The sequence below is a fragment of the Callithrix jacchus genome, chromosome 6 (assembly GCF_049354715.1).
Source record: "Callithrix jacchus isolate 240 chromosome 6, calJac240_pri, whole genome shotgun sequence".
NCBI classification, from domain to species: Eukaryota; Metazoa; Chordata; class Mammalia; order Primates; family Cebidae; genus Callithrix; species Callithrix jacchus.
Genome location: NC_133507.1, coordinates 145,565,232 through 145,590,456, shown reverse-complemented (window position 1 = coordinate 145,590,456; position 25,225 = coordinate 145,565,232). Strand labels below are relative to the sequence as shown.

The 25,225-nt window shown below is 46.1% G+C and overlaps 1 protein-coding gene and 1 pseudogene across 3 annotated transcripts in view; one reads left to right on the top strand and one right to left on the bottom strand.

The window, feature by feature from the left end:
- Positions 1-1,754: 1,754 nt before the first annotated feature.
- LOC100386309 (nuclear pore complex protein Nup88 pseudogene) lies at positions 1,755-3,075 on the bottom strand (annotated as a pseudogene).
- Positions 3,076-10,003: 6,928 nt separating this feature from the next.
- AP1S3 (adaptor related protein complex 1 subunit sigma 3) overlaps positions 10,004-25,225 on the top strand; it is an 83,284-nt gene continuing 68,062 nt past the window's right edge. For 2 of the 3 annotated variants that reach the window (XR_013519406.1, XM_054257986.2), the window contains exon 1: positions 10,004-10,188. Coding sequence is in view for 2 of the 3 variants with exons in the window: in XM_054257986.2 (XP_054113961.1) it covers positions 10,036-10,188 (153 nt within the window). In the remaining variant the exon portion in view is untranslated. Of the gene's footprint in view, positions 10,189-10,350; positions 10,540-25,225 lie in introns of those variants that run through there. The other variant, XM_008999574.5, reaches the window with a different exon arrangement.

The following is a 25,225-nucleotide window of genomic DNA, read 5'->3' as shown; positions in this document are numbered from 1 at the left end:
TGACCAGCTTCTTCTCAAATCTGAAAAAAATACACTGAAAGTCTCACCCAACTGGGCTCACACCTGTTAGAACAGTTTCTTCTTGCTTTATGTCCCCTATGCCCTGCGGCCTCATACCTTCTCACATTGATCTCTCCCAGGCACAGCCTTGTTCCAGCCCCTTGCTCTGTACCCTGCTCCCACCATCCTCATCCTAACTGATAACTAAGCTATGACTCCTTTTTATCTTGCCCAAATTCCTAAGACGTCTGGAGAGTCAAGTCCTACAAACCATACATTGTCATCAGATGGGTTTTATTTACCCCTATGTATCATGACTTACTTTCCAACCTGACTCTGGCATAACATTATGAGACAAGGAAGTAAATAAAAATATTTTACCCCCGAACATGTTTCTTTGCCTTATCTTGAAATGGTCCTTCAAAGCTGTCCTTCATGGGGGAAAATTTGCATCTGTAAAGAATCTCTATTAACATAGCTAAATCTTTTTCTTCCAGGCCCTCCCAATAGCAAAGAGATTAACTAAAAGCCTAACACCATTTTTTTTTTTGAGACAGCTAATTTTCATATTTTTTAGTAGAGATGGGGTTTCACTATATTTGCCAGGCTGGTCTCAAACTCCTGACTTCATGATTCACCCGCCTCAGCCTTCCAAAGTGCTAAGATTACAGGTGTGAGCAACCTCGCCTGGCAAAGTCTAGCACCTTTTAAATATCTGAATAGGAAATATATGTCATCTGTTGTCTCTAAGGGCAGCCACTCTAAGACTTCAAAAGAACCTTGGTCTCCACAGTCTTTTATCTTAACCTGAACATTTCCTTTCTGTTGATCCCTTGTCTTTAGACAAACTCAACTAATTGCCAACCAGAAAATATCAGAAGCTGCCCCCCTACCTGCCTTTTAGTTGTCCCGCCCTTCTGGACCAAACCAACATATTTCTTAAACGTATTTGATTGATGTCTCATGACTCCCTAAAATGCATAAAAGCAAGCTGTACCCTGACCCTGACCATCTTGGGCACATGCTCTCAGGACCTCCTGAGGACTATGTCCACGGGCCAGGGTTACTCATATTTGGCTCAGAATAAATCTTTTCAAATACTTTACAGAGTTTGACTCTTTTCATCAATATGACTCAAAACCCTGCGATAAACCTTCCTTGTCTAAATTATTTGACTGGCATAAGTTCCCTTCAAAGTATTGGTCTCAACCTACACTAGCAGCTTTAAACACCCACTTTCCTAAGTTACTCCATGTTCCAGCTAAACTAGGGGTGAATGTGCAGACGAGAGCTGTCCAAAGACTGAGCGTGGATATGACAGCATGTAGCAGTTTGGAAGATGAGGGGGATTCAACAATGACAGAAGGACATGGCCAATGAAGTAGAAGGGGGTCCCAGAGGGGTACAAAAGCAGGGTTTCAGCCGGGCACAGTGGCTCATGCCTATAATCCAAGCACTTTGGGAGGCCAAGGTGGGCGGATCATGAGGGCAGATCAAGACCATCCTGGCTAACATGGTGAAACCCCGTTTCTACTAAAAACACAAAAAATTAGCTGGGCGTGCATGGTGGCAGGTGCCTTAGTCCCAGCTATTCAGGAGGCTGAGGTAGGGGAATCGCTTGAACCTGGAAGGCAGAGGTTGAGGTAAACCAAGATTGCACTGAACCAAGATTGTGCCATTGCACTCCAGCCTGGGCTACAAGAGTGAAACTCCATATAAAAAGAAAAAAAGAAAAGAAAAGAAAGAAAGCAGTGTTTTTTTCCTGGTGGGGGTCAGGAGCAGTTTGTTCAATGCTGCTGGTGTGTGAAATGAGATGAAGGCTGAGTTGTGCTCATTGGATCAGAGAGTACAAGCTCATGATGATCCCATTGATAATCTTATAAAAGTAGCTTGATGGGGTGTGAGGGCAGAAGCCTAATGAGAGTGGATTGAAAGAATATGGGATGAGATTAAACCATGCTCAGCTGGAATTTATTCTGAAATCAAGACTCACATAGGTTGTCATTACTGCAGAAACTGGTGAAATAGGGGCTCTCATATACCAGTGGAAACTGGTGCAATTTTCCTTGAGGAATAGATAGTGATGTAATGAGCCTCTAAGCTATTGGGGACACAACGTAGGCAGAGTATAGCACAAGCATCGTAACCATAGTTATCTTCAGCCACAGGATGCATGGGCAGCAGACCCAAAAGCTTTCCAATATTTCCAGGGCTGTGTAACAGACGAACATATGTTAGGAAAGTCTCTCCACTCTCATATAAGATGTACAGTGGGCATGCCACTACTTCATCTTTGCCTTTTTATCCAAAAATATTCCTTGAGACTGCTGCCAATGGCCCAAAGTAAAATGCAACTGCTGTCTCTCCTAGAGATGAGGTATACGCCCTTCCTTTATTGAGTACTAGACTTTTCTCTTCGGCTTCTGACAGTATAACCACCTTAGTGGGTGTCTGGGGCTCACGTAGAGAGTAAATTCTTTTACGTTGTCTGATGTTAACAGCACTATGTGGGGATCCAGTATTTCACTTGGATACCATGCAGCATGCTTTAGAGTCAGAGAGGTAGAATTGGTGAAAAATCTCTCAGCAATTGTAGTACAATTCACTGTTGATTTTCCACCTTCAAATTCAGAAATCTTCCCCGATCTTTTAGGTAATTCTAATACCATAAGTCCTTTTATTCCTATAAGTGCTACATGATGTTGTGTTAGACATAAGACCTGATAGATTTAAACAGGGGTGGATTTATGCAAAGCAATTTCTGGTACTGGGACAGGGCGGGCTCTTCACCACCTCCGATGGGGCCCTGAAGGCGAACGACTAAGAAGGAGCTGTCTTTTCCATCCCACAGGAAGAGCTCTCCGCAGAGGCCAAAGGCCACGTTTCTCCTCAGCAACTGCGAAGGCGGCAACGAAGGCAACAATGAAGAAGCTGGTTTCTCAGCTTCGGCTGAGCTCTGGTTTTTCAGTCCCTCCTGGAGCAGCAAAAACACGACGTGGTTAGGAAGCCAGGTCGGCCACAGGTCACCACCGCTCACAGGGCCTTCTGCGGCCATCTTGGCCCAGCTGCTCCTCTGGTTCCAGTTGCTCAGCCCGCTGTTAGCGCAGCCAATCCGTGACTGTTCACTCACTGCTTTGGCCAATCACCGAGCAACTGGCCCGGAAGCTCGAGAGGCTCGTGTCAGGGAAGGGGTGAAAGCGAGGCCAAGCCCATCAGGCAGTGGGGTCGCCAAGGGAAAGGCAATCACCAGCCCAGCATTATTTCTGAAGCCCAAGGGGGCTGGACGAGAAGTCAACAGAATGGTGGTGTTGCTCGAAGTCTTGCACCTCCCTTACTGCAGGTTTGCCTCGCCTCACACATTTCACTTGGATGCTTAAATCTATCTCCCCAGAATTTAGTCTTACTGCCTTTAGTTATTTGACTCTGGGAATATGCTTATTTTAGAACCAGAACCAATCATTGTTGCTGTGGGAAAGCAATATTCTGATTGGTCAGGAGAGCTTCATGTGCCACCCCTAAAGTTAAGAGTTTATGTGTGGGTTGGGTCGCCAAACAAACTGGAAATTACAGGAAGCAGGGGAATGGATACTGGAGAGGCAAACAACAAATGTTTACCAGGAATTTCTTTGTTACATGTTTGCTAGCATCTTATCCTTTCCTTTCACAGCATTTATGATAATTAAACATTTATGTATGTTATTATTTAGTTCATATTTTTCTTCTCCCATAACACTATACCTTCACCCTGAGAGGGACCACGACTCCTCTCTTCACTGTTCTATCTCAGTGCCAAGCACACTTCTTAGCAGTATTTGTTCCGTAACTATGCTACTACAAGAAACCCAGTAGGGCTGGGTGTGGTGGCTCCCAGCACTTTAGGAGGCTGAGGGGGGCCTATCACTTTAGGTTGGGAGTTCAAGCCCAGCCTGACCAACATGGAGAAACCCTGTCTCTACTAAAAATACAAAATTATCCTGGCGTGGTGACGCATGCCTGTAATCCCATCTACTCAGGAGGTTGAGGCAAGAGAATTGCTTGAACCCAGGAGGCAGAGGTTGCGGTGAGCTGAGATCGCACCACTGCTCTCCAGCCTGGGAAACAAGAGCGAAACTCCACCTTAAAAAAAAAAAAAAAAAGAAAAAGAAAAACAGTATATACAATAGGTGTTTCAATCTGTTTGTCACTCGTGCTATAACCAAATGCCCGAGACTGGATAATTTATAAGGAACAGACATTGATTTCTCGCAGGCGGTGGTGGCTCATGACTGTAATCCCAGCACTTTGGGAGGCCGAGGGGGCAGATCATGAGGTCAGAAGATTGAGACCACCCTGGCCAACATGGTGAAACCCTGTCTCTACTAAAAAAATACAAAAACTAGCTGGTCATGGTTGCACACACTTGTAATCTCAGCTACTAAGGAGGCTGAGGCAGGAGAATCACTTGAGCCTGGGAGGTGGTGGTTGCAGTGAGTCGAGATGGCACCACTGCACTCCAGCCTGGCAACAGAGCCAGACTCCACCTCAGAAAAAAAAAAGAAAGAAATTGATTCTCACATTCTGGAGGAGGCTGAGAGTCCAAGATCAAGGCATAAGTAGGTTAAACATATATATCTGTCTCTATAGAATACAAATATGCAAGGAAATACACCAAATATAGTTATTTCTTGTTGGTAGAATTATTATTATTATTATTATTGAGACAGAGTCTTGCTCTGTCGCCCAGGCTGGAATACAGTGGCATGATCTTGGCTGACTGCAACCTCCACCTCCAAGGTTCAAGCTATTTTCCTGCTTCAGCCTCCTAAAGTGCCAGGATTACAGGCATGAGCCACTGTGCCTGGCCTCTTATTGGTAGAATTAGAGTGAGGTTTTATTTTTATTTTTAGTTCTCTTGAGATGGAGCTTTGTTTTTTTTGACCAGGCTGGAGTGCAATGGTGTGGTCTCTGCTCACTGCAACCCCGCTTCCCACGTTCAAGAGATTCTTGTGTCTCAGTCTCCCAAGTAGCTGTGATTACAGGCATATGCCACCATGCCCAGCCAATTTTTGTATTTTTAGTAGAGATGGGGTTTCACTATGTTGGGCAGGCTGGTCTCGAACTCCTAACCTCAGGTGATTTGCTGGCCTCAGCCTCCCAAAGTGCTGAGATTACAGGGGTGAGCTACCGTGCCCAGCCTAGAGTGAGGTTTTAAAATAACACTTTTCTGTGCTTTCCAAATCTGTAATGAACCTTTATTATATTATAATTTAAAAGTTTTGGCCTGGCGCGATGGTTCATGCCTGTAATCCCAGCACTTTGGGAGGCTGAGGCACATGGATCACAAGGTCAGGAGTTTGAGACCAGCCTGGCCAATATGGTGAAAATCCATCTCTACCAAAAATACAGAAATTAGCCTGGTGTGATGGCAGGCGCCTGTAGTCCCAGCTACTTGGGAGGCTGAGGCAGGAGAATCACTTGAACCTGGGGAGCAAAGGTTGCAGTGAGCTGAGATCATGCCACTGCACTCTAGCCTGGGTGACAAAGCGAGACTCTGTCTCAAAGAAGAATTCTGAAAATATTCTTTAGAAATAGATTAAGTAGATTTTTTTCCATTTGGAATAATAGGCCATCTTTTGAAAAGTAAGGGGGGTTTCTAAAGAGCATAAGGCCTCATACTAAAAGTTTCACCATGACAAGATGAATTCCTGGATGCTGCTGAAGGGATTACTGGAGATGTTGATTACTTAAGACATTAATAAGAGGGCATTAAAGCACAGCAGGACCAGCCTTCAATTAATGCCTGTGAAGGCACTGCCTAAGCTGACTTTGAAGTTGCTTCTTCAGTTTCTTAAACTCATAGCTTGATCTTCCTCAGTTTCTAGGAAGTTAGTATTTTGGTTTATAGATCATTATTATTTTACTTTATTGTCATGTCCCTAATTTACTCTCTTCCCTTGCTGTGGCCTTGAATGGTGGGTTTTACTGCATTCTCTCTACATCTTCTGCTAATATTTAAATATAGAATGATCTGAGAAGTGAAACTCCTAAATCAAGTTGACCAAATGCCAGGGCATTGTTTTATGAGTACACACATAGAATCACATGCATCAGCTCATAAACGACCTAATCTGAACCAGGTAATACACTGTACTTGTCTTCCTGTGGCAGTAGATTTTGAATATAAAAGCCCCTTTAGAATCTGACCAGGAAACTTCTCCTTATAGTGGTACCTCTTAGGTGATGGGGCCTCTGGGTCCTCCCTAGGGTTTTGCTATTGGTGGGCCTGATGTGGAGTCAGGAGTTTGAACAGGAGCAAAGATGGGATACAGAAGTCAAGACTAAGACTGGGTGTGGGAGCCCACACTTGTAATCCCAGTACTTTGGGAGGCTGAGACAGAAGGATCCCTTGAGGCCAGGGGTTCTTAAGATCAACCTGGGCAATACAGTGAGATCCTCTCTCTCTCTCTCTCTCTTTTTAGTTTTTTAGTTTAGTTTAGTTTTGTTTCTTGGAGAGGGAGTCTCACTCTGTCACCCAGGCTGGAGTGCAGTGGTGCGATCTTGGCTCACTGCAACCTCCACCTCCCGGGTTCAAGAGATTCTCCTGCCTCAGCCTCCTGAGTAGCTGGGATTATAGGCGCATGCCACCACGTCTGGCTAATTTTTGTATTTTTAGTAGAAATGGGGTTTCACCATGTTGGTCAGGCTGGTCTCGAACTCTTGACCTCATGATCTGTCCACCTCGGCCTCCCAAAAAGCTGAGATTACAGGAATGAGCCACTGTGCCAGGCCTGTGAGATCCTAACTCTACAGAAAATTAAAAAATAAATTACAAAAAGAGAAGTCAAGACTTAAAAATGCATGGCATTCTTCTGAGCTAAATGAGTGACCAAGTGAACATTGCTTACCCCACACTGTTGTGTTCTGAGTAGGTCTGTCAGGGTAGGGCTTTAGGGGAACCAACTTGAATCTTAGTGCCTTGATTCTAGGCTTATCTCTGCCTCTTACTAGCTTCTTATTTGTTTTATTATTACTGTTATTTTTAAATAGAGACAGGGTCTTCCCATGTTGCCCAGGCTGATCTCAAACTCCTGGCCTCAAGTGATCCTCCTGCCTTGGCCTCCCAAAGCACTGGGATTACAAGCCTGAGCCACTGTGACCAGTCTGCCTCTTATTGTTATTGCTGTTGAGTATCTGAGCTTCAGGCTCTCATCTATACCATGGCCACAGTGTAGATGAGACAATCCCTTTCTCACAGATTGTCTTGGGGGCAGCTGAGATAACCCATGTGAAGTGTCCAGCTCACTGCAGCCTCCCTCTTCAGGTGATTTGGGGGTGTGGTGTGAGAATCTGGAGGGAAGAATACTGGGTGGCAGAGGCCCCAGAGAGCATTCACTGCCCATCTCAGCCAGGCAAGGAGGAAAGGCAAAGGACACGAATAATTGTTAAGCTAAATGCCCCCCCACCCCCACGTCTTTAATTATACCCTTTGCAACCATGAGCCACACAGTAAGGGAAACTTCTGCTTTCTTTATTTTTATTTTTTGAGATGGAGTTTTACTCTTATTGCCCAGGCCGGAGTGCAATGGCACAATCTTGGCTCACTGGAACCTCTACCTCCTGGTTCAGGTGATTTTTCTATCTCAGCCTCCCAAGCAGCTGGGATTACAGGCATGTACCACCATGCCTGCCTCATTTATTGTATTTAGTAGAGACAGGGTTTCACCATGTTAGTCAGGCTGGTCTCAAACTCCTGACCTCAGGTGATCCACCTGCCTTGGCCTCCCACAATGTTGGGATTATAGGTGTTAGCCACCGCTCCTGGCCTCTCCTGCTTTAATATTTGACTTAACTGTCATGGCAAGAGGACTGAGAAAATTTCTTTAGCTTTTTTTTTTTTCTTTTTGAGAGAATCTGGCAGTGTTGTCCAGGCTGGAGTGCAGTGGGGATCTCGGCTCACTGCAACCTCTGCCTCCAGGGTTCAAGTGATTCTCCTGCCTCAGCCCCCTGAGTAGCTGGGATTACAGGCACCTGACACCACACCTGGCTAATTTTGTATTTTTAGTAGAGATGGAGTTTTACCATGTTGGTCAGGCTGGTCTCAAACTCCTGACCTCAGGTGATCCACCAGCCTCGGTTTCTCAAAGTGCTGGGATTATAGGCATAAGCCATGGCGCCAGGCCTGAGATTTCTTTAGCTTTGAATTTCACCTTTAGTGATTCCATCTCTTTCCCACCAGCAAAGAAACCCTTAGGGCAGAAGGCTCTGGATGCTAGCACAGAGCTGGGCCCTGCCTTGAAGTTACCTAGATAGGAGGAGAAGCACAAAGATTAGACTCTGTCTAGTTAGATAAAGCATGAAGTCCTGAGATAGGGAAGGAACAGACCCTGCGGGGAGAATATAGAAGTTAAAAAGCAGCTCTCCTAGATTCACTTTTCTTCCAGGAAGCAAAATCACCCCATCACCTGGGGTTTAACTTCCAATGCCCCAGGCAGAATGCCGCAAGTCCAGTGTTTGAGAGCTTTGAGGCTGGAGGCTATGGCTCTCCTGGGGGCTTGCAGTGATGCCCTAACTAGAGAACACTCATTGCCTCTGGCCCCTGCCCACCTCTGGACCTCCTCGCACTTCACTCACGCAGAGGACTTTTTTGAAGTGTTTCCAAAAGGACTTTTTTTTCATCTTCTTCAGAGCACTGGCTTCCCACATCCAAGTCCCCTGTCACCTCCCCAGAGGCACTTACCTGACCCCTCAGCTAAATCAATGTAGCTTCTCTGTGCCCATCCCAGGAACTCAAATATCTCCCTCTTAGCATTCATTTTAATTTCTTATATTTTATTTACTTGTTTATTATGTGTTGTCCCACAAGAGAATGTAAGCTCCAGGAGACAGACCACCCGTTTGTTCCCAGCCAGGTTCCCCAGGCTCCTCCTGTAGGGCCTGACCTGGAGTGATGAATATTTGCAGTGTGAATGCAGGGCTGGATGGAGTTCAGCTTACTTTCACTCACCTGGGAGGGCTTACATCCCTTGGAAGGTACACAACAGATTCTGGAAGGACTTTCACTGATTTGGGGTTCCAGGGACCACCCAGGAAATGATTTTTTGTTTGTTTGTTTGTTTTTGTTTTGAGACTGAATCTCACTCTGTCACCCAGGCTGGATGATTTCAGCTCATTGCAGCCTCTGCCTCCTGGGTTCAAGTGATTCTCTCCTGACTCAGCCTCCCTGGAAGCTGGAACTATAAGTGTGTGCCACCATGCCCAGCTAATTTTTGTATTTTTAGTAGAGACGGGGTTTCATCATGTTGGCTAGGCTTGTCTTGAACTTCTGATCTTAGGCGATCCACCCACCTTGGCCTCCCAAAGTGCTGGGATTACAGGCATGAGCCACCATGTTTGGCCCAGGAAATGATCCTTAACTTTTGTAGGGTCTAGGATTTCTTTAGCTATTTGATAAAACCAGTGGACTCCCTTTCTCAAAAAAACATAAAGATGCATTCAAAACTCTGCTTACATCTAGTCTGTCTGTCTGGTAAATATAATTTAAAGAAAAAAGAAAAAAACCTCTGCTTACAATTTGGGAGTTTAGAGATTCTCAGTGCCCCAGGTAATATCCCTAGACTTAAGAAAAATCAAGGGGAGGAGAGAAATTGGAGAACCAACCTTCTACACCACAACTTAGGAGAGACCTCTTAAAAGGGTCGTGCTGCCCAGCACTTTGGGAGTCCAAGGCAGGTGGATCACCCTGAACGCAGGAGGCGGAGGTTGCAGTGAGCAGAGATCGCGCCATGCACTCCAGACTGGGCGACAGAGCGAGGCTCCGTCTCTAAATAAATAAATAATTAAATGGGGGCCTACTTCAAATGATCTTTACCTTCGGAATGCAGAGTTTATATTTTAAAAAGTGAAATGGGGCGGGAGGGGATAAGAAATCGCTTCTGGTTCCATCTCTGCCAACTGCTCCCTCCCTAGGAGGCTCAGAATAAGACAGCCTCCGACACTTTTTGCGAGTGTATCGGGAAGTGTCGTTGCCAGGTCTGATGATGAACGTCTGTGGAAGTAATGCAGGACGCACTCGCGCGGCAGAATCGCGAAAGGTCCCCGGAGTTCTCCACGCAGGGAGTTTCTAGCGGGCCACTCGCTCTCGCCTGCCCACCTGCGCCGGCTGCGGGCTGGCGGGGTGCAGAGGAGCGCGCGCAGGTGCATTCGCCCCAGGTGCGGCCGGCGCGGGGCGGGAACAGCTGCGGCCAAGGTGGGGGCGGGGAGGGGGTACAGAGGAGAGGCAGAAAGGAGAGGGGAAGAAGAGGAGGAGGAGGAGGAGGAAGAGGAGGAAGGAGAAGGAAGAAAGTATAAGAACGCGGGGCGGGGGAGCGGGGTGGAGCGCGCGGGGAGGAGGCAGCCGCGCTGGGAGGAGTCTGCAAACTTTCAGCGCGAGGGCATTGTGGGAAGCAGCCATGGTCTAAACCTCACCTGTCAGCCGCGCCGGCTCCTGCGCTCGCCTCTTGCCCTCGCTTCTCGAGTGCTCCTAGCTAGCACGGCGGGGGCGGCGGCAGCACCGCCACAATGGTGAGTGCTGGGAAACCGCCGGGCCGGGTGGACGACGGGGGCGCGCGAGCTCCGGGGAGGCACCTGGGGCGTCCGGGCCGGGGTGCGGGCCGAGTCCCTCCCGGTCCCCCTAACAGCGCGCTCTGGTGGCCCCGCCGCCCGGGATGGCGCGGGCTCGCCAGGATCGCTTGCCCTGGATTCCTGCGGCAACTCGCCGCTGCGGCTCCATTCATTCGATCTGCGTTTGCCGTGCGTTTAGTCTGTGCAGGGCTCGGTGCTGGGCGCTGGGGATGCCTCGGGGGACCAGGCGAAGCCCCTGCTCTCCAGGAGGCTTACCTTCTAGGAGGGGGATGCGGAGGGAGGGAAGCATGCGATATACAAGTAAAACGAAGAGAACTTCCAGAGTAAGAAGCGCTCTGAAGTCTCAAATACAACTGGGTGAGTGACAACTTTTGATTTGGCAAAACTTCTTCAAGGACATGACATTCTAGCTGCTGGAGGTCCTGGAGGGGCGCTGCAGGTGGATTAGAGAGGGCAAAGGGGAGGGGAGGTGGGCATTTGCCAGGTGAGGCGGTTTCTTACAGCCCAAAGTAAGGAGTTTGGTTTTTGTTCCAACTGAGTAGGGGAATCCTTGCAAGAAAACTGACCTTACCCATTGTGCACTTTTTTTTTTCGAGGCGGATCTCGCTCTGTTGCCCAGTCTGGAGTGCAGTGGCGTGATCTCGGCTTACTGCAACCTCCACCTCCTGGGTTCAAGCGATTCTCTTGTCTCCTGCCTTGGCCTCCTGAGTAGCTGGGATTGCAGCTGTGTGCCACCACGTCCTGCTAATTTTTGTACTTTTGGTAGAGACGAGGTTTCCCCATATTGGTCAGGCTGGTGTCGAACTCCTGACCTCAGGTGATCTGCCTGCCTCGATCTCCCAAAATGCTGGGATACGGGCGTGAGCCACCGCGCCTGGCCTGTTGGGCATTTTTAAGAGACCCCTTTGGTAGTTGTTGGTGAATGGACTGGGTGTGTAAGGACAGAAGGTAAAGAGTCAGGTTGGAATCTGAGGCCGGCTGCAGCCCTGCTGGTGAGAGATCTGGTGACCTGCACTTGGGTGGAAGCAGTAGTAGTTCAGGCTCCTCTTGCTCTTGCCTGCTGTTTAGGAGTGCGGTGGTCTGAACATCACTAGTCCCACTTTCCTAAGTGTGGGCCCATTTCCCAAATCCCCAGAAGGGAAGTGACCTGCACTCTGTGGGTTCACTGGAGGCAGGAGTGGGTGGGCCACATGGGCTAAGAAAGCTGATTAACAAGGAGAGCCCTGCAGTGCTGAGCACCAGGCCAGCAAGACCGCAGATGCTGGTTCCTGTGAAAAGTTTGGCTGCACACATTAGAGGTGTCATTTTTGTCTGTTGCAGGTTCTTTGTAAATACAGCATGATGCAAAAACAATGCTGTAAATAATGGAGCAGCTTTCTTGGCTTGCTCAGGTTTCCCAAGGAACAAGGTGACAGGTGCCCAGTCCACCAGTGTCATTTGCCTAACGGAGGCTAGAATAAGGCCCTGCATTTCTGAGTCGTCAAAGGCAGCTTTCATGCTGTGGCCTGGGCCAAGGTCTGGTCTATGAGGAAAAAAACTCCCCTGGACAACACCTATGGTGGAGTTTTGTTTTTTCTTGCTGGTGTCATATGTGTGATGAGTTGATCAGAAATGTGGGAAGTTTCTCCAGATTTTCTACAAGCTTTTGCCAAATGGGAAACATTAACGTTATTGGGCACTTGTGATAAGGCAAGCAGGATGTCCAGCTCTTTTCACTCATGATCTCACTCAATCCTTGCAACAAACAAGTGAGGTTAAGTCTGTTATGCTCATTGCGCTTTATCTTCTCTGAGCTATTCTAGCAGTATGGCCTTGGACAATTCCTTGATCTCTCTGTCTCAGTTTCCCTGTTTGAAAAATGGAGATAATGGTTCCTAACTCATAAGGCAGAGGTTCTGAGTACAGCCTGTGTGCCCCCAGGAGTCCCCAAGACTTTTAGTGGAGGTCTGCAAGGTCAAAACTATTTTCATACTAATACTAAGATATTAATTTCCCCATTTCATTCTCATTTTCATAAGGCTACAGTGACGTTTTCTTGGGTCTACATAAGCTGAGATAGCACAACGGATTGAACACAGATGCAGATAGGAAGGTCCAACTGTCTTTGATAAGCCCAGATATTAGGAGATTTGCAAAACTGTAAAACAGTACCATGCTTTTCACCAATTTTTTTTATTTTGCTTTGGAAAATATTGTTATTGGTCATAAAAATGTTAAGTTTAATGTGTAGCAGGTTTACTATTTTAAAATATTTATTTATTTATTTATTTATTTTGAGACAGAGTCTCTGTGTCACCCAAGCTGAGTGCAGTGGTGAGATCACGGCTCACAGCAGCCTCAACCTCCTGGGCTCCAGCAATCCTCCTCCCCCAGTTTCCCAAGTAGCTGGGACTATAGGCAAGTGCCACCATGCCCAGCTAATGTTTTATTTTAATTTTTTGAGATAAGACTTGTTCTATCCCCAGGGGACAGTGCAGTGGCATAAGCATGGCTCACTGCTGCCTCACCTTATTGGGCTCAAGGTATCCTCTTACCTCAGCCTTTCATGTAGCTGGGAGCACAGCTGTGTGCCATCACACCCAGGTAATTTTTTGAGTTTTATAGAAATGAGGCTTTACTTTGTTGCCCTGGCTGGTCTTGAACTCTTGAACTCATGCAGTCTTCCCACCTTGTCCTCCCAAAGTGCTGAGATTATAGGCATGAACAACTGGGCCCATGGAATTTTTTATTTTTTGTAGAAATGGAGCCTTGCAGGCCAGGCGTGGTGGCTCACGCCTGTAATCCCAGCACTTTGGAAGGCCAAGACGGATCGATCACCAGGTGAGGAGCTCAAGACCAGCCTGGCCAACATGGAGAAACCCCATCTCTACTAAAAATACAAAAATTAGCTAGGTGAGATGATGTGTACATGTAGTCCTAGCTACTTGGGAATCTGAGGCAGGAGAATCACTTGAACCCGGGAGGTGGAGGTTACAGTGAGCTGAGATTGCACCACTACACCCCAGCTTGGTGACTGAGTGAGACTCTGGCAAAAAGAAAAAAAAAAGAAATCGAGCCTTGCTATGTTGCCCAAGCTGTATTGTTTTAAAATATATTATTATCTGTCTTATCCATTTTAAATTCAAATAGAATAAATATCAGTGGATATAACCCACATAAACAAAAAGTTCTTTGGGATTGATGGGTGGATCACCCAAGATTGGGAGTTCGAGACCAGCCTGACCAACATTGTGAAACCCCGTCCCTACTAAAAATACAAAATTGGCTGGGCTTGGTGGTGCATGTCTGTAATCCCAGCTACTCAGGAGGCTGAGGCAGGAGAATCACTTGAACCCCGGAGCTGGAGGCTGTGGTGAGCCAAGATTGCACCATTGCACTCCAGTGTAGGCAAAAAGAGCAAAACTCCATCTCAAAAGAGTGTAAAGCCATCCAAAACATTTCATTATCATGGTCACAGAGTTAAACAGGTACCATGAGTGAATGCATGTGAAGGTGCTTCGGTGCTTCAAGCAGCTTTGCCGTTATAAGTGCTCAGTAGCCATCACCTCTCCTCTCTTACTACCTTCAAGTCATAAGAAAGAATAAGTGGCCCTCGCTAGTGCCTGGCAGCTCTGAGATCTTCGTCGAGGCTCACTGTGTAACTCCCTGTCTTTCCTGCTGCGTCATCCCTGACTTTTGCTGATTCTTATGCTAGGAAACTGGCAGATCTAGGCACCTAGTACTTTACACACAGAAAATGGTTCTTGATTCCATGGTGCCAGTGACCCTGGTTTCTGGCACAGAGATTTCATATCTGGTGCATGTTGGGACTGTGTTTGTATCTGGATCACACTGTTTGAATCAATTGTGTACTTCTCCATCTCACCTTTTAGCAATCTCTACCTTGGAAAACAGTGTTAGGGCAATTGTGCTTCTGAAATCCCATGGGCTGAGCCTAGTGCACTTGAAAAGGCTTATAGGGGGCCTGGCATTGTGGCTCACACCTGTAATCCTAGCACTTAGGGAGGCTCAGGTGGGCAGATCACGAGGTCAGGGGTTCAAGCCCAGCCTGACCAACATGATGAAACTCCATCTCTACTAAAACTACACACAAAAAAATCACCCAGGCGTGGTGGTGTGTGCCTGTAATCCCAGCTACTCAGGAGGCTGAAGCAGGAGAATTGCTTGAACCCAGAGGTAGAGGTTGCCATGAGCAGAGACGGCGTCATTGCACTCCAGCCTGGGTGACAGAGGGAAACTCCATCTCAAAAAATAAAAATAAAAAAGTGTTGGGATTACAGGCGTGAGCCACTGTGCCCAGCCCTGGAAAGCCATTTCTTACTCAGAATATATTTAAGTTTGAAATAGTAGGAGTACACCCTTCTAAAAAAACAAATCCCTTGTTCATTGTAATCTCATAGCATTGTGGAGGGTGAGTGTGGAAAAACCGAACTATGAACCTGTAGGTCCTGCCATGCCCCATTCCCCTCTATATCAATTTTACGTCTAAGGCTTGAATGAATTGTAACAAGCATGTAATGATTTTGGCTGTTTAAGTTGCAGTTTGAGGGTGAAGTGACCTATTAGGCTGATGAGTGCTTTCCTCCTCCAAGACGTGGTCTAGGCTGCTGGCCAGCAGTTAGTGTGAGGTCGAGGGGTTTGGGATCGGGGGAGGAATGACCCTTTGGGTGTTCAGTTGTCTCACGAGGGCTCACCTCCAACTGGCCCTTCCCACGAGCCTCCCCAAAACACCAGAGAGACTTGCATTTACTTCTTACCAGGATTGTTACTTCTGAGTTTTTATCACCTTTTTTTTATGTGGTAAATACTGTCAACTGCTGATAACTTTTATGTGGTGTTTTGCTGACAACAGGTTCAAGGAAGCAGCACACTGTATATTTGCTGGACTGTGTTGGCAATGTCTGCCGTTTTGGGTCCCGTGAATTATTTCATTATGAACAAAGACATAATGATAAAACTACTTCCATTTCCAACATACACACACACACACACACACACACACACGGCACCTTTAATAATCTCCAGAGTAAGTACTTCTTGAGGTCTTCATGAATTATTCTTTTAATATTGCTTTGTTGCTGTGATAGCCAGTGGTTCTTCCAGAGACCTGAAGCTTCGCTGTGGTTCTGCGATTCATTTCTTCCATGGGGCCTGTCTTTGTCTCTCTGAGTCCTCAGAGTCTCTCTCTCTGGAATATCTTGTTCCTCCCCAGTACTTTTTCTGTTTAACCTGAAGTATCCAGGAAAACTCCCTTTAAACCATTTGAAACTCTCCCATAACCTATGTTATAAAAGAATGTACACAGATATCAGAGACATATGACCCTAAATTCTCTCAGTGGCACATGAAACTAACCAGCCAGCACTCTGACGAAGGAACTGTTTTTGACTGGGCATTGTGGCTCATACCTGTAATCGTAACACTTTGGGAGGCCAAGCTGTACGGATTGCTTGAGTTTGGAAGTTTGAGACCAGCCTGTGCAACATGGTGCTATCAACCATCATGAGGAAACTGGCTTTTAAAAAATCTTTGTCGGTTGGGCACAGTGGCTCACACCTGTAATCCTAGCACTTTGGGAGGCTGAGGCGGGCAGATCACCTAGGTCAGGAGTTTGAGACCAGCCTGACAAACATGGAGAAACCCTGTCTTTACTAAAAATACAAAAAAAAAAAAAAAAATTAGCAGGGCATGGTGACGCATGCCTGTAATCCCAGCTACTCGGGAGGCTGAGGCAAGAGAATAGCTTGAACATGGAAAGTGGAGGTTGTGGTGAGCTGAGATTGCACCATTGCACTCCAGCTTGGTCAACAAGAGTGAAACTCCATCTCAAATAAATAAATAAATAAATAAATAAATAAATAAATAAATAAATAAATAAAGTTTGTTAAAATCCCACTTCTAAAAACTTTCCTACAGGCATTGCTGGGCTCTGAAACTGTTCCCACTCAGTAGCTTCTGAAACCGCCTGGGGAAAAATATGATCCCTCATTAGTCTTTCAGTGCAATGGGGCATGGACCTAGTAAAGTACATTTAGTAAAGAATAAGGGCACAAGGGATTCTGTATTTAATGTCCTCATTGGATCTTCCCTAACAGGATTTCTGGGCTGGTAAGAAATGGTTTGTGTGGGTCAAAGCTCAGTGGACACTGAAATGCTACAGGAGACTTCCTTCCATACTGGGTATCTCAAACATGAGGAGCGAAGGGATGGTTTGTAAACTGAGGTGCCCGTACCTTCCGTGTATTCATCCTTGTAGACAGGTGTTGTCAAGGGATAAACACAACTCATCCTTGGAGCATTGTTCAGAATGAGAATTTTTTATTTTATTATTTCGTTACTTAATTTTTTTGAGATAGAGTCTCACTCTGTTGGTTAAACTGGAGTGCAACGGCGTGATCTTGGTTCACTGCAACCTCCGCCTCCCAGTCACCATGCCTGACTAATTTTTATATTTTTAGTAGAGACAAGGTTTCGCCGTGTTGGCCAGGCTCGCCTCGAACTGCTGACCTCCGGTGATCCACCCACCTCGGCCTCCCAAAGTACTGGAATTACAGAGTGCAATGACAAGATCTTGGCTTAACCCAATCTCCCCCTCCCAGGTTCAAGTGATTTTCCTGCCTTAGCCTCCCGAGTAGCTGGGATTACAGGCATGTGCCACCACGCCCAGCTAATTTTTTTTTTGTATTTTTAGTAGAGATGGGGTTTCTCCCTATTGGTCAGTCCCAACCTCAGGTGATCAGCCTGCCTTGATCTCCCAAAGTGCTAGGAGTACAGGCATGAGTCACTACACCCGGCTCTTATTGACCTATTTTCTGAGGCAGCTTCCACTAATTCATTCATAGGTATATTGGACAAATAAACTGGATGCCTGTCCCATGACAGGCAGGACTGGCTACATAACTTGCGGTGCCCAGTGCAAAATGAAAACGCAGGGTCCCTTGTTCAAAGTTTATTGGGAATTTCAAGACCATGACAGCAGACCATTAAACTAAGTTTTGGGTCCTTTTAAATGCAAGGCTCCTCTATGTAATGACCCTGTGTCCACAGAAACCAGCCCTGGGTCTAGGCCTCAGAGATTGTGCTGAACAAGCCAGATGCCCCCTGCTTGCATGGAGCTCACATTATTGGTGAGGAGTTCTCTAAACTCTAAATATTTTGAATCCGCCACAGGAGAAGAATTTAATTTAAGTACCCTTGAGACATCTCACTTTTACTTCCTGGGCGGTTGCAGTTGGGTCATGTGGGCACCCCGCTGTGGCACTTAGAGTAGGGGCAGTGTTGGCCTTGGTGGCTGTGTTAGGCCCTGCCTGGGCTGGGGAGATCGAGCCATTCCTCCAGCTGGCTCAGCCAGCTGTTGGCCACTTCCAGAGCTGGTTCCCACCAGCCAGAGAGTTCCAAAGCCATATCTATCTTCCAGGTTTCTGATTGGTGATCCTGCTGAAGGAATTGCTCTTGGCCTTACCCCTGTGGTGAACCCTGGATGTAGATGTAAGGGCTTCCCCAGCCCCTCCTGTGTTTGCCCTGTTCATCTGGGTGTGGTATAATTTGTTAGCTTAGATTCTGTACATTCTTTTTTTTTTTGAGACAGAGTCTTACTCTGTTGCCCAGACTGGAGAGCAGTGGCACGATCTTGGCTCACTGCAATCTCCACCTTTTGGGTTCAAGTGATTCTCCTGTCTCACTCTCCCGAGTAGCTGGTATTACAGGCATGTGCCACCACATCTGGCTAATTTTTGTATTTTTAGTAGAGGTGGGGTTTTACCATGTTGGCCAGACTGGTCTTGAACTCCTGACCTCAGGTGATCCACCTGGCTCAGCCTCCCAAAGTGCTGGTATTACAGGCATGAGCCATCATGCCTGGCCTGATCCTGTACATTCTTCCTCCATTTGTGTAAAATAAGGAGGCAGATATGCCTGTATACAGACTGAAAACTTCAAGAGGATATACAAGGACGTTGTTTTTGGGCAGGGACTCTAGGCATCTGGTGTGTTAAAAAGATTCACTGTGTGTGTGTGTGTGTGCGGGTGTGTGTATGTGTGTGTGCGTGCGTGCGTTTGTGTGCGTGCGCGCGCGCGCATGCGCGCACGCCCATATGTGTGTTTTGAGACAGGGTCTCACTCTGTCACCCCGGATGGAGTACAATGGCGCAGTCACGGCTCACTGTAGTCTTAACCTGGGCTTAAGCAATCCTCCCATTTTAGCCCTTAGCTGGGACTTCAGGTGCATGCCACCATGCCCAGATAATTTTTGTATTTTCTGTAGAGACAGGGTCTCGCCATGTTGCCTAGGTTGGTCTCGAACTCCTGGACTCAAGTAATTTGCCTCCCTCAGCTTCTCAAAATGCTGGGATTATAGGCATGAGCCACCAAGTGTGGCCTAAAAGTAGTATGCTTTTCAAACACTCGGTTTTTCACATTTGCATGTACTATGCTTTAAATTATGTGAAAAATGACTCTTAAAAATATTGTATCTATTACTTCTCCAGCTAAACTGTTTTGTTTTTCCCTGTACTTCATAACTTCTTAAGCTTGAGTGTGTCTGGAATTGAGATGGAAACAGAAACAGCCTCTTTAAAGCATATACACACACAAAAAAACTCATCTGTCTTCATCATCATCATCATCATCATCATCTATCTGCTTGCCAACCTATCTACTTTAAAGATTCCTGATTGTATGACTTCTGTATGAGAATTGACTAGCCGGGCGTGGTGGTGTGTGCCCATAATCCCAGATACTCTGGATGCTGAGGCAGGAGAATTGCTTGGATCTGGGAGGCAGAGGTTGTAGTGAGCTGAGATTACGCCACTGCACTCCAGCCTGGGCAATGGGGCGAGACTCTGTCTTACAAAAAAAAAATACAGAAAAGAAAAGAAAGAATTAAAAATAGCTGAGAGGGGTTAAATTAAAAATAGCATGGTGGCTCACGCCTGTAATCCCAGCACTTTGGGAGACCAAGGTGGGTGGATCACCTGAGGTTAGGAGTTCGAGACCAGCCTGGCCAACATGGTGAAACCCCATCTCTACTAAAAATACAAAATAATTAGACAGCCATAGTGGTGTGCCTGTAATCCCAGCTGCTCCAGAGGCTGAGGCAAGAGAACCGCTTGAATCTATGAGGTGGAGGTTGCAGTAAGCCGAGATTGTGCCACTGCACTACAGTCTCAGTGACAGAGTGGGACTCCATCTCCAAAAAAAAGGAATAGCTGAGGAAAAAAAAAGTTATTCACCTTTCTCATTTCAGTGACTTTGGGTAATGAGGCAAAATAATATTTCTTGTTGCTCCACAGGACTGAACCATCAGAATACAGAAAGACTTGTCAGATCATTTGGGGTTGGCCTCTCTTCACATTCGGTGGACAGTGAATGTTCCAGAAGTCACATCCTTGCAAAAGTCAGGAAGGACCTGTCAAATCTGGTGTCAGATGTAGATGATCACTGAACTGTTCTGCTCTAAGTTTCAAAATCTGCTGTGTGTCCCCCAGCTCTTCCCCTTTTCTCCTTTTCCCCCCAAACTCAGGGCAACAAGTTATTATGCAGGTGAAGCTATGAAAGACACGCATAAAATTAACATTTCTTTTAAGAGAGGGGTCAGATTCCACCTGGTGACAGAACATGCTCTCAGACATCTCTGTATGTGTTTTGCCACATGTTCCTTATGGAAGTGACATATAGGGTATCTTTTTTTTTTTTTTTTTTTTTGAGGTGGTGTCTCCCTCTGTCACCCATGCTGGAGTACAGTGGCGTGATCTTGGTTCACTGCAACCTCTGTCTCCCGCGTTCAAGTAATTTTCTGCTTCAGCCTTCCGAGTAGCTGAAATTACAGGTGCTCACCACCATGCTTGGCTAATTTTTTTGTATTTTTAGTAGAGACAGGGGTTTCACCATCTTGGCCAGGTTGATCTTGAACTCCTGACCTCGTGATCCATCTGCCTTGGCCTCCGAAAGTGCTGGGATTACAGGCATGAGCCACTGCGCCATTCCTGACATATAGGGTATTTTGCACAGCTTCTTGTGAATATCTGGAGGTATTCTCTACAGGTGTTCACTTCTAGAGGAAGGTGTTGGTATTGTGTGGTAGAGAGGAGAATGCAATGACGTGGATGACCCCAGGCCCTGTGTGAGCACTGTGGTCGCCATTACTTGGATCATACCATTTCATGAGATCACCTAAGCATTGAACAAGACGCCTGGTTCAATCAGGGAAGGGCCTGGCACCTGGAACACGTTTCATAAATGCTAGCCAGGGTTATTTCTAAGAGAAATGGGGAAAAGCTAATGAAAATGCTTCAGAGTGTTTTTTTTTTCTTCTCTGAGAAATTTACTTAAACAGATGAAATAAAAATTGGCCGGGCGTGGTGGCTCATGCCTGTATCTCAGCATTTTGGGAGGCCGAGGTAGGTGGATCACTTGAGAACAGGACTTCGAGACAAGCCTGACCAACATGGTAAAACCCTATCAAAAAAATTAACTGGGTGTGGTGACGGTTGCATGTAATCCCAGCTACTCAGGAGGCTGGGGCAGGAGAATTGCTTTAACCTAGGAGACAGAGGTTGCAGTGAGCTGGGATTGTGCCATTGCACTCCAGCCTGGGCGATAAGAACAAGATTCTGTCACACACACACACACACACACACACAAAATCAGTTGGGCATGGTGGCGCACGCCTGTAATCCTAGCACTTTGGGAAGCTGTGGTAGGCAGATCACCTGAGGTCAGGGGTTTGAGACCAGCCAGGCCAACATGGAGAAACCACCGTCTCCATTAAAAATACAAAAATTAGCTGGGGATGGTGGCGGGCGCCTGTAATCCCAGCTACTTGGGACGCTGAGGCAGGAGAATAGCTTGAACCCAGGAGGTGGAGGTTGCAGTGTGCCAAGATCATGTCACTGCACTCCAGCCTGGGTGACAGAGTGAGACTTCATCTCAAAAAAAGAAAAAAAAATACAGCTGGAGGGGAAGATTTGAATGTATAAAAAGGCACGTTTGTCTCTCAGATCCATGCTTGAAGTTTGTTAGTGGTAGACTTTGAAAGGGTATGACGGATATACCATTGCCTACCTCTTACCAAATTTTGCCTGTAACTGAAGTTGTCTCTGTCAAGGTCTAAAAGGCCCTGGGGATAAATTTGTAATGAGTAGGAAGAAAATGAAAGTTCTTGATAACCATTAAGTGGTCCTTACCATGCAGCGTGTTGAGTTTAGCATAATAAGCATAGCCTCTTGAACAAAGTTCAAAAAAAGCATCTCAAAATTAGCCAGGCGTGGTGGCACTCACCTGTAGTTGCAGCTACTTGGGAGGCTGAGGTGGGAAGATTTCTTGAACTGGGAAGGTGGAGGTTGCAGTAAGCTGAGATTGTGCCACTGCACTACAGCCTGGGTAACAGAGTAAGATCCTGTCTTAAAAAACACGAAAACCAACAAATAAAAAACATCTCTATGAAAGATGACTAGGGCCTCAAGTTACTAACTTTTATTTTGTTTTGTTCTGTTTGAGATGGAGTCGCTCTCTGTCACCCAGGCTGGAGTGCAGTGGTGCAATCTCTGCTCACTGCAACCTCTGCCTCCCAGGTTCCATGCTCATGCCTCAGCCTCTCGAGTAGCTGGGATTACAGGTGTGCACCACTATGCCTGATTAATATTTGTATTTTTAGTAGATATGGGGTTTCACCATATTGACCAGGCTGGTCTCAAACTCCTGACCTCATGTGTTCCACCCATTATGGCCCCTCAAAGTGCTGGGATTACAGGCGTGAGCCGCTATGCCCGGCAATCTTTGTGTTAACTGCAGAGGTTATTATTAATAGGAAAGAAAACCCCACAAATATAAGATCTGTTTTTTGATGACAAGATACTTGTGTTTTGGGGCAAAATTTTTCACATGCGTAGCAAATCTAGACTAGTACAGGAGTAAAAAATTAAGCTCTGAAGTATGTCATTCAAATTATATAACCACTGCAGGAATTCAGCGGAGGAGATGGGAGGGAGAGGCCTGGGGCTGAGCCTGGAAGGGTGAGATGACCCTGCCTTCAGCTTTTCAGGAAACTGTGTTTATGAGCATCTGGATGTGTGTGTGAGAGGGAAGGGGTTAGTAAGCAGAACAAAGAAAGGGAATAATTATTAAGGAAATAGAAATGCTGGAGGAGAGCTTGGTGAAGGTCAACCATGAGGAACTGTTTTCTCACTGATACTCCCACCTCCACCCTTTCTCCCCAGCTCTGCCTCTCCAGTTAACTCCACTAACAAATTATTGATCCAGTATTATTGTAGTGGCATTTCTCACATGTCAATTTTTCACATAACTAAAAAACAAACCTAAACAAACTTGGAGTTAAAAAAATATTAATATCTTCCTTTTAGGCCGGGCGTGGTTCTTACACCTGCAATCCTAGCACTTTTAGAGGCTGAGGCGGCTGGATCACTTCAGGTCATGAGTTTGAGACCAGCCTGGCTAAATGATGAAACCCTTTCTCTACTAAAAATGTAGAAATTAGCTGGGCATGATGGCATGCGCCTATAATCCCAGCACTTGGGAGACTGAGGCAGCAGAATCACTTGGACCTGGGAGGCGGAGTTGCATTGAGCCAAGATCGCACCACTGCGCTCCAGCCTGGGTGACAGAGCAAGACTCTGTCTCAAAAACAAACAAACAAACAAACAAGCAAAACAAACAGATAAAAAAACCCACTTTCCTTTTGCATTTGGGGAAAAGGGTCAAAAGTAGCTTGTGGCTTTTCCAAAGTCAGGAGGCATTTTACATCACTCAACCGCATGATTTGGGGGAGACCTTGCCTTCTTAGCAGACTAGGTGCAATGCAGATGAAATTGTAGATATATTTAGGATTCTCTGTGTATGTCTTTTGTCTCTGAGAGGATTATCTCATGGATCTTTTTTGGATATTTTTGTGTATCTTAAAAAAAAAAAAAAACCATCATTTAACCAAAGACAGCATGAGCTGTGGCTCATGCCTGTAATCCAAGCACTTTGGGAGGTGAGGCCAGAGGATCACCTGAGGTCAGGAGTTGGAGAGCAGCCTGGCCAACATGGTGAAACCTCATCTCTACTAAATATAAAAAATTAGTCAGGCGTGATGGCACATGCCTGTAATCCCAGGTTCTCTGGAGGCTGAGGCAGGAGAATCGCTTGAACCCAGGAGGCAGAGGTTGCAGTGAGCCAAGCCTGCACCATTGCACGCCAACCTGGGCAACAAGAGCAAAACTCTGAAAAAACAAAACAGAAAAAAAAAAAAAAAAAACCAAAACCATCTATAGCCATGCCCAGTGGTTCACATCTGTAATCCCGGCACTTTGAGAGGCTGAGGCAGGCTGATTGCAAGAATCCCAAAGTTTGAGACCAGCCTGGCCAATATGGCGAAACCCTGTCTCTACTAAAAAAATAGAAAAGTTAGCTGGGTGTCTGGGTGTGGTAGTGCACACCTATAGTCCCAGATACTCAAGAGCCTGAGGTGGGAGGATCAATTGAGCCCTGGAAGTTGAGGCTGCAGTGAGCCATGAGTTCATCACTGCACTCTAGTGCAAGATCTCTTTTCAAAAACAAACAAAAGCAATGTCAAGCCTACTATCTCCCTCTACACCCCTGTATGTCTGCCCCCAAGCTCTCTTCCTCTGCCACTTTAATGTGTGCTTTGAGCAGGGAAGCTTATTTTTTAAATCTATTTTTAATTTTATTATTTAAAAAATTTTTAAATTTTATTAATGTTTTTTTGAGATAGAATTTTGCTCTTGTTGCCCAGTCTGGAGTGCAACGGTGTGATCTTAGCTCACTGCAACCTCTGCCTCCCGGGTTCAAGTGATTCTCCTGCCTCAGCCTCTCCAAGTAGCGGGGATTACAGGCATGTGCCACCACGCCCAGCTAATTTTGTATTTATAGTAGAGACGGGGTTTCTCCATGTTGGTCAGGCTGGTCTTGAACTCCTGACTTCAGGTGATCCACCCACCTTGGCCTCCCAAAGTGCTGGGATTACAGGCATGGGCCACTGTGCCCGGCCTTAAACCTATTTTTAAAAATTGACAAAAATTGTATACATTTACACTGTATAACATGATGTTTTGATATGTATACACATTACAAAATGTTTAAATCAAGCTAATTAGCATATGTATTGCCTCACATATTTATAATTTTGTGAGTGTGATGAGAACACATAAAATAAACTCTTAGTAATTTTCAAATATACAATACATTGTTGTTAACTATAGTCACCATGTTGTCATAGACTGTTTGAATTTATTCCTCTTGTCTAACTGAACGTTTGTATTCTTCAACCAGCATCTCCCCAATTTCCTCCCTGTTCCCCCAGCCCCTGGTAGCCACTATGCTACTCTCTGCTTCTAAGACTTTGTCTTTCTTAGATTTTACATTTAAGTGTGATCATATGGTACTTTTTCTGTGCTTGGCTTATTTCACTTAACGTAATGTCATCCATGTTCTCACAAATGACAGGACTTTCTTCTTCTTCTTTTTTTTTATTGCATTTTAGGTTTTGGGGTACATGTGCAGATCATGCAAGATAGTTGCATAGGTACACACATGATAGTGTGTTTTGCTGCTGTCTTCCCCTTCACCCACATTTGGCATTTCTCCCCAGGCTATCCCTCCCCCTTCC